This window comes from Rhinopithecus bieti, unplaced genomic scaffold, assembly GCF_001698545.2.
Source record: "Rhinopithecus bieti isolate Rb0 unplaced genomic scaffold, ASM169854v2 scaffold_618, whole genome shotgun sequence".
Taxonomy (NCBI): domain Eukaryota; kingdom Metazoa; phylum Chordata; class Mammalia; order Primates; family Cercopithecidae; genus Rhinopithecus; species Rhinopithecus bieti.
Window position 1 is genome coordinate 850,198 of NW_016803195.1, and position 9,946 is coordinate 860,143.

General features: G+C 41.5%; 1 protein-coding gene across 3 annotated transcripts in view; it reads right to left on the minus strand.

The window, feature by feature from the left end:
• SIAH1 (siah E3 ubiquitin protein ligase 1) overlaps positions 1-9,946 on the minus strand; it is a 35,806-nt gene that overhangs the window by 13,927 nt on the left and 11,933 nt on the right. Inside the window, exon 1 of one of the 3 annotated variants that reach the window (XM_017868691.1) lies at positions 9,483-9,906. The exons of 1 other annotated variant lie outside the window; for it this stretch is intronic. Coding sequence is in view for 1 of the 2 variants with exons in the window: in XM_017868674.1 (XP_017724163.1) it covers positions 8,226-8,247 (22 nt within the window). In the remaining variant the exon portion in view is untranslated. Of the gene's footprint in view, positions 1-8,225; positions 8,351-9,482; positions 9,907-9,946 lie in introns of those variants that run through there. One more of the 3 variants, XM_017868674.1, reaches the window with a different exon arrangement.

A 9,946-nucleotide genomic window follows, 5' to 3' on the forward strand; every position in this document is an offset into this window, starting at 1 on the left:
ACATGGCTCAAACTGTGAATAACTTTGACAGTCAGGATAATGCAAATAAAAACCTAAGTGTTACTAACTAAATTAGGAATGTAGGAATGAGAAGGGTATGCACATGTGATGGGGGCAAGAAGAGTTAAAGTCACAAAAGGAAATCAACAAAGAAAGCCAAAACTGAAATCTAAAACAATAGAGGCGTGTTATTTAAAGACAAAGATAAATGCAAAAATAATAAGCTAAAAGAGGTCAAAGTGATGACTGAGGCACGAGAATCACTTGAACCCGGGCATGGAGGTTGCAGTGAGCCAAGATGGTGCCACTGAACTCCAGCTAGGGTGACACAGTGAGACTCTAAATAAGAAGTCTATCCTCTAATCCACACATGTTGGCAAAGGAGTGGGTGTGTATGGATGCCTGTTTGTAACAGTAAACTGAAAACAGCCCTATCCTAAGAAAGCAGTTAAATTATGGTCCATAAAACAGAATACTGTGCTGCCTTTTTTAAATAAAATGGACTCATGTATCAGACCTACTAACATGTAAGAATCAACTGTTTAAATTGGGGGGAAAGGCCGGGTGCAGTGGCTCACGCCTGTAATCCCAACAACTTTGGGAGGCTGAGGCAGGCAGATCATTTGAGGTCAGGAGTTGGGAGACCAGTCTGGCCAACATGGTGAAATTCCATTTCTACTAAAAACACAAAACTTATCTGGGCATGGTGGCAGGCACCTGTAATCCCAGATACTAGGGAGGCTGAGGCAGGAGAACTGCTTGAACACAGGAGGAGGTGGAGGGTGCCATGAGCTGAGATCAGGCCACTGCAATCCAGCCTGGGCGACAGAGCGAGACTGTCTCAAAAAAATAAATAAATAAACAAACAAATGGGGGGGCAGAAAAAAAGCCACAGAATACACAAATTACAATTTCATTTAGGTTTAAAGAAAAAAAAGGTAAGTATAATAGATATGTACATTGATGTATCTATTTTCATGTATGTATGCAGGTATGTAGCATGTAATGAAACAGAAAAGAAACTGGAAGGACATCCAAACTGCAGAATGTAGTTTAATGGTTTAAGATGCAGGATCAAAGGGAGAGCAAGCCTGGAATCAGACACCAGAGAGAGATGGGACCACTGAACTAGAGTCACACGAAGCATCAAGAACCGTAAGAAACAGAGACTGTAAGCACAAATTTCATTGTTTGAAATTACAGTACATAGTTCAAACATTACAGTTCTTAGAGGTGATATCATAAGAAATACCACAAGAATTTAGGTCAGATCAAAGAAACTAAAATATCTTTGGCTGAGTAGAACAAAAAAAATGTGAAGCACACACAGACTACACTAAAATGTCTACAACGGTTACTTTTTAGTAATCAGATTATAATCATTTGGGGGTGAGGAGGGATTTCTGTATTTCTCAAATGTTTCATAAAATTATTGGCAATAAAAAAATTACACTTAAAAATTTTAGTGCACATTTTATGTTTCCACATTTTCTGTTAATGAATTACTAGTAACTTCTACAAAATATAAAACACAGAATCCAAAAGCTGATTTTCTCCTTGCTTTCACTTTTTTTCTTAAAATTCCTCAAATAGATGGATACTTACAGGAAACTTAAAACCAGCCTATTCACAAAAAGCTACATATTTTGTAGACGTTTTATTTTATACTATAAAAAAAAATCTTAATTTTTTTTTTCTTGAGACAGAGTCTCGCTCTGCTGCCCAGGATGGAGTGCAGTGGTGCAATCTCAGTGCACTGAAACCTCCACCTCCCAGGTTCAAGTAATTCTCCCGTCTCAGCCTCCTGAGTAGCTGGGATTACAAGCGCTCGGCACTACACCTGGCTAAAATTATCTTAAATTTAACATTTTAAAAGTTAACAAAATTCATGATAGCCCCCCTCTCCTCACAAACTCAAAAGAATACAGTCTGCAAAAATTAACTAACATCTGTATAGACAAGTTATCCGAAGTTGTTCTAAAAAAGCTAAATCAGGGCCCTTGATAAATTTTTAAAAGTAAAGCTACTTTACCCAACAAGCCTGAACTCTGGCCAAATTCAAAAGAGCAAAATTTAATGTGAAATACAAAGGAAGGAAACAGGAAGAAGTTTATAACAAGGAGAGGATTACTTCATTTTGTTAAACAAATTATTGAAGTAGTCTTTCCAAGGTAGAGTCTTCGCAGAGAAGCTAGTATACACTTACATTTACTGTACCAACCATCACTGGACCAAGGTGGTCGGATGTGACACTAATAACTAACTATACCAAGTACAGTGAAATATTTTCTACAAAATTCAAGACTGGCACTGAATTCCTTAAGAAAATAAAACAAGTAAGTTCAAACATGACTGGGCAACCACAAACCTAATGAAAGGTTTCTGCCATCATTATTCTGGTCATACCTTGTCTATAACATTAAACCTAAAGTTCTGGAAGTTTTTTGTTTGTTTGTTTTTTTGAGATGGAGTCTTGCTCTGTTGCCCAGGCTGGAGTGCAGTGGCACCATGTCAGCTCACTGCAACCTAAGCCTCCTAGGTTCAAGTGATTCTCCTGCCTCAGCCTCTGAGTAGCTGGAATTACAGGGGGATGCCACCACGCCCAGCTAATTTTTGTATTTTTAGTAGAGACAAGGACAGGGCTTCACCATGTTGGCCAGGCTAGTCTTGAACTCCTGACCTCAAGTGATCCGCCAGCTTTGGCCTCCCAAAGTGCTGGGATTATAGGCGTGAGCCACCATGCTGAGCCTCCTGAAGATTTAAGGGGAAAAAAATCATTCTAGAAATACTGGTCAGAAAGCATTTGAGATTGTCAGCGAAAAGAATACGACTTAAAAAACAAAAGAAAGGCCAGGCATGGTGGCTCATGCCTGTAATCCCAACATTTTGGGAGGCCGAGGCGAGAGGACTGCTAAAGCCTTTGAGTCTGAGACTAGCCTGGGCAATATAGTGAGACCTTGTCTCTAATAAAAATAAAAATAATAATAAAATAAAATAAGAAGTACTGGGACATAAGGCTATTCAGCTGGTAACTTTGTCATGGACAAGCAAGTAATACTCCTTAATCACACAAAAAACATAACGTTGAGTGAAAGAAGCCAAACAGAAATGAAAGAGTACAGCCCGGGCGCAGTAGCTCATGCCTGTAATCCTAGCACTTTGGGAGGCCAAGGCAGGCAGATCACCTGAGGTCGAGAGTTTGAGACCAGCCTGACCAACATGGAGAAACCCCATCTCTACTAAAAACACAAAAAATTAGCTGGGTGTGGTGGTGCATGCCTATAATCCTAGCTGCTTGGGAGGATGAGGCAGGAGAATCGCCTGAACCCAGGAGGTGGAGGTTGTGGTGAGCCAAGATTGTGCCACTGCACTCCAGCCTGGGCAACAAGAGTGAAACTTTGTCTCAACAAAATAAAAACAACAAAGAAATTAAAGAATACAAACTGTATGTACTGTTCCATTCATATAAGGCACAAAATTAGGCAAAGTCAATCTACGGTGTAAAAAGTCAAGAGGTGGTTTCCTGTGAAGGTGGCGGCTCCTTGTTTCTTCGATCTGGGAGGTGGTTACAATAGCGTTCCCTTTGTGAAAATTTGTCAAGCTGTACACATGATTTGAGCACTTTTCCATATGTATTTAGGCTAAATGTCAACAAAATAGTTTACATTTAGAAAATAAAAGTCCTAATATTGCTCTAGGTATTCTCCTAGAATCTCCTTGAACAGCCAGATGCTAACATAAGCTAACACTTCACAGCCTCTCTCCTCTCTTTCCCTCTGCACAGTTCTTCAACCTGTCTCTCTCTACTACCCATTTGCTCCAGCAACACTCCTCAGGTCCTAGAGCAGTCCAAATTCATCCCTACTTCATGGGGCTTTTATCTGGCTGCACCTTCCATGTAAGATGTACTCCTTCCCGCTTCAAAGAGCTAGCTCCTTATCCTTGGACACCAGGTCTCCCTTCCACCCCACTGGTCACTTCAACACTGACTCCTTTATAGTACATTTCACAATTTGTAATTTTGTTTCTTTCTTTCTTTGCTAGAAGGTAAGTGGTAATATTTAGAGAAGTAACTTACTCAACTAATTTTTTTACAATAAACACCTGCTGTGTTAGGCAATGTGCTTTTGGATGCAAAGTAGGCAGTGTCCCTGCTCTCACGGAACTTAAAGTCACAAACACAACTAATAAGTGATAGAGCCAAGAGACACATCCAGGTCTGACTCTTAAGGGCTTGTCCTCTTAGCCACTTAATTATACTGATACTCTAGCATTACGACATGGGGGGCTGGGGGCTGGGGGCCGGGGGCAAGAACAGCAATATACTTAACAAATGTTCACGTTACTAATAGAACTACGGGTTAGGGAGAAGGTTCAGTAATCTACCCAAAGTAGTACAAACAGACATTTCAGAGGCTAAATACAATTATGAGCAAAGGCACATACATGCTAAAGCAGTGTTCAAGGAACAGAAGAACCCAGTTGGCATAGGTAGGGCAAAGAGGAAACACAGGTAATAAGGCTGGCAAAGTTTATAAGAAATACTATGCCTTGGTAAAAACAAAACTAAAAGGCTAGAAGAGTATAAGGACAGTGTAAAGTCAGTCACTCAATAACTGTTTACTGAGCACCACCTATGTTCCAGAGAGTCCTAAACTCTTGAGACACAAGGATGATCAAGTCCTCATAGAGATTACAGTCTATTTGGGGAGGCACACAACTAAAGAAAAATTATAATTCAGAAGGATATGTTACAGTGGGGCCGAGCAGAGTGCTATGAACACAGAGATGACACCCAATTCAATGTGCAGAGTTCACAAACAGCTTCTCAGCTAGTGATGTCCAGGCTGAGATAATAGAGCTTAATAGGATCAGAGGGGCTTGCAAGTAAAGTCCAAAATGGCAGGGGAGTAACAAGAGAGGCCAGCTCAGGAGAGGCTATGTACTTATGAACCATATCAAGAACTTAGAGGACTTTACACTAAAGCCTTTTAAGTCAGGTTCACCTATTAGAAAGCTCACTTAAACTGCAGTAGGAAAACTGACTGTAAGGCTAGAGACCAAAAGGAGACCTCTTAAAGGTAGAAGGAATGAATGTAAATGTGAAGAGAGGCAATGCCAGCTTTGAGATAGAGAACAGAAAAAATATCTGCAAAAGATATCTGTATCTGAAAAAGAACTGTTATCCAAAATATGCAAACGTGTCTGAGCACAGTGGCTCAGGCCTGTAATCCCAGCACTTTGGGAGGCTGAGGCAGGCAGATCACTTGAGGCCAGGAGTTTGCCAGGCTGGCCAAAATGGCAAAACCCTGTCTCTACTAAAAATATAAAAATTAGCTGGGCATGGTGGCTCATTCCTCTCATCTCAGCTACTCAGGAGCTACTCAGGAGGCTGAGCATGAGAACAACTGCTTGAGCCTGGGAGGTGGAGGTTGTAGTTAGCTGAGATGGCACCACCACACTCCAGTCTGGGCAAGAAGAGTAAGACTGTCTCCAAAAAAAAATAAAACAACAAAAACTCACCAATGAAAAAACAACCCAACTTAAAAAAAGACAGTCAAAAAGACCTTAACTCCCCACCAAAAAAAAGATATACAGGTAACAACAAGTATATGAAATGATGCTCCACATCACATGTCATCACGGAAATGCAAATTTAAAACAGTAAGATACCACCACAGGCCAGGCGCAGTGGCTCATGCCTGTCATTCCCCACTTTGGGAGGCCGAGGTGGGCGAATCTTCAACCACTTGAGGTCATGAGTGCGAGACTGACCTGGCCAGCATGGCAAAACCCCATCTCTACTTAAAAAAAAAAAAAAAAAAAAAAAGCCAGGCGTGGTGTATGCCTGTAATCCCAGCTACTCAGGAGGCTGAGGCAGGAGAATCACTTGAACCTGGGATGTGGAGGTTGCAATGAGCCGAGATCACACCATTGCATTCCAGCCTGGGCAACAGAGTGAGACTCTGTCCCCCCCCCATAAAAAAAAAAAAAGAAAAGAAAAAGAAAATACCACTACACATCTATAAGAAAAGAACGGCTGAAATCCAGAACAGTGGTACCTCCAAATCCGGCCAAGGATACAAAGCAACAGCAACTCTCATTCATAGCTTGTAGGAATGCAAAATGGTATAGCCAATCTGGAAGACAGTTTGTCAATTTCTTACAAAACTAAAGATACTCTTCACTTTGGGAGGCTAAGACAGACAGATCACTTGAGGTCAGGAGATCGAGGCCAGCCTCGCTGACATGCTGAAACCCTGTCTCTACTAAAAATCCAAAAATCAGCTGGGCATGATGGCAGGCGCCTGTAATCCCAGCTACTCGGGAGGCTGAGGCACGAGAATCACTTCAACCCAGGAGGCAGAAGTTGTAGTGAGCTGAGATTGTGCCACTGTACTCCAGCCTGGGGGACAGACTGAGACTCCGTCTCAAAAAAACAACAACAAAACTAAACATATTCTTACTATCTGATCCAGCAATCACATTCCTTGGCATTTACCCAAAGGAGTTAAAAACTCATGGCCACACAAAAACCTGCAAATGGATGTTTATAACAGCTTTATTCAGAATTGCCAAAACTTGGAAGCCAACCGAGACATCCTTCAGTAGGTGAATGGATAAACCAACTGTGGGTACATCTAGACAACAGAATATTATGCAGCCCTAAAGAAATGAGTTGCCAAGCCACAAAGACGTGGAGGAAACCTAAACGCATATTACTAAGTGAAAGAAACCACTGTGAAAAGGCTACATATTGTAAGAGCCCAGCTACACATATGACAGTCTGGAAAAGGCAAAACTATGGAGACACTAAAAGTAAAAAGATAAGTGGTTGGGGGTGTGGGGATAAATAGGTGGAGCACAGAGGATTTCTAGGGTGGTGAAAGCATTTACGTATGTCATTATATATTTGTCTAAACCCATAAAATGTACGTCACTATAATCTTTAGGTAATAATGGTGTGTCAATGTAGGTTCCTCAATTGTAACAAATGTACCACTTTGACGGGGAATGTTGATAATGGAGGCGGTTACACGTGTGGGGACAGGTGCTACACGCGAAATCTCTTGTCTCTTCCCCTCAATTTGCTATGAACTTAATGCCGCTCTAAAAAATAAAGTCGATTTAAAAAATCTGCATAAGGGGATATATGGGTCTACATCTCAGCAGGTAAAAAGACTGGAGGCCAGGCACAGCAGTTTACACCTGTAATCCCGGCACTTTGAGAGGCCGAGGTGGGCGGATTACTTGAGCCCAGGAGTTTGTGAGCAGCCTGGACAAGATGGCGAGACCTGACCTGGTCTCTACAAAATAATTTTTTTAAAAATTAGCCCAGTGTGGTGGCACATGCCCCTAGTCCCAGCCACTTGTGAGGCTAAGGTGGGAGGATCCTTTGAGCCCAAGAGTTGGAGGCCGCAATAAGCTATGACATCACGACTGCACTCCAGCCTGGGCAACAGAGAGACTCTTATCTCAAAAAAAATTAAAATAAAAACCTGAGTGTCATTAGAATATGGACAGTAGTAGGTGAGTAAACAAACATGTACTGAGCACTAGGTACTGAGGATATATATTAAAAACACAATTCTTGCCTTTATGCAGCAGATGTTCTAGTAACTATAGCCATGGGAACTAAATCATTTAAAGTACATTAGAAATACTGCTATTTTGAAGAATACTATTAAGGATACTTATTGTAACAAGGAATATTTCATCCCCATTTTTGGGGGGGTGATGGAAGACTGGATTTCATACAGATTTTGCTGAAAGAGAGGGCTGTACCAAAAATATCCAGATTTTAATATTTTACAAGGTGAATATGGGAATTCCACAAAATTCTGTAATAAATCTCTTTAAACAAAGAACCTCCAATCTTTAAAAACTGTGTAAATCAACTGCTTAAAAATACGATTTCAGCAGTCACCTAAAACTTTGCAAATTACTAAACTTTGTTACCCTAGTTATGTAAGATCTGTTTTCAAAACACCATACCCACTGAAAATCCTACTTGTTATGCTATGTCATTACTGACATAGCTAGATAATTTCTTTATAACTCCAATTTAACCTAATTATGCTTTTTAATTACAGATATTAAGAAAGAATATTTTTCTACAGCAATTTTGTAAGAACTTCCCGAAGCTTAGAGGGAACAGATTAATACTTAACAGATGTAAAGTGCATTAAAATTGTTTCTGAATTTGTACTCTGTGGAATACTTACCCTGAAAAGTTATCCGTTTCATATCTATTATACGTATTTCAGTTTAAAATATTAAATGTTACTAAATTATGTTGGAAAGATGCCAGTAACAAAAAAAACTGTTTGGCATAGTAAACTTTGGGGAACAAATTCTGGATATAATTGCAACTACCCATCCAAGATTACAGAACTCTGTATCTTTATTTAAATTTTCAGAATGAAACACTACACAACCAATTTGTGTAATCCACTTTGTCTCACGATCTACCAGTCTAAAGTCCTAACAGCTAACTAAAATCCTCTCCACCATAATTTGAGCCAACATCTCCCAGATAAAATTGTCAGACCATTACATTTGCCACCACACTACATTCTGCTCTTCAGTAACTTCTAAAAGTGATGGTAACACCATACATACCACCATAGATACACTCAAGTATTCACTGTCCCACTTTTCCAAGTTGGTTAGCTCAAGTCCTTGAAAGTGAACTGATCAATAAATCTAAACTAGCTAAAAGGAGACCTCATTTTAATCAATTTGATTTTTTTTAATCACAAAGATATAGTCATTCAAATCCCTGGCCATAGCAATTTCCAAAATGCCACCATCTCAGCAAGTCTGTTAATTTATCATACAAATATTGTCCTTTTTAACAACAAAATGCATTGAAAGAAAAAACCCAGCACTAAAGATCTGTGACCTGATTTCACAAATTCTGGCCTATGCACTTTCATCATACCAACACATCATGCCAAGATAACCTCGTAAGTTTAACTGTTAAACAACAGTCTTAACAGTAAGCATTTGTTGAGAACTTAGCATGGGCCTGCCACTGCTTTCAGTCCACCTATTGTCATCTCACCAATTCTCAACAGGGCTTGAGGTAGACACTGTCTTTACAAACCCATTTTGCAGATAAGGAAAGCAAAGCACAGATATGTTAAGTATCTGCCCAAGGTCACAAACCGGTGGAACAGGATTTGACCCAAAGCAGACAGTCAGACTTCACAGCCCATGCTCTCAACATCCAAGTGCTGAAGAGTTAACAATTTACCCTAGACACCCGCTATAAGCAAAGGTAAATGCTAGGAAGGGGCAGTCAGAGCACTGTCCTATATCCAGTATCCACGGTCTCTCTGTTTGTTCATGGCCTCTACGACTTTGGCAAAGGAGCTACACACAATCTGATTTTCCGAACACCCAAGCTGGACTTTTCTGAATTTCCGAGCGAACAAATTATGTATCTTTCCAGGAAAGGGCCGAGGGCGAAAAAGTACCTACGCATCGGTGAGGCCCAGCTTATCCACTTTCTTAAGTTATAAATTTGGGAGAGTTAAGAAAGGACCCCAAACTACCCAGCAAATGAAGCCTAGGAAATGCCAGGTTTATAATAAGCTAGAGCTTCCCCGGCACGCCATTCACGCGCTCTCTTCCCTAACGACATAAACAAGGGAGGAGGCTGCATTCTTCCCACTGCACAATGAAGCCTCCGGCCGGAGCGGCAGGAAGAGCGCAGCCCCGTCCGGGACGGCTCCAGCCGGGTGTCGAGGGCAGAGAGCCGAGACCGAGGCCGGCCGAGCGGCGCGGTGCGGCCCGGGCCTCCGGGCGCCGTGGGGAGGGAGGGCAGGGCCCCGGCAGCTGCCCGCACTCAGCTGACCTCCGCCATGTTGGCCGCACACCCCGGGACCCTCCACAACAAAGGCCGGCACGAGGGCGCGGGGCGCGCCGGGCGCCACCCCCG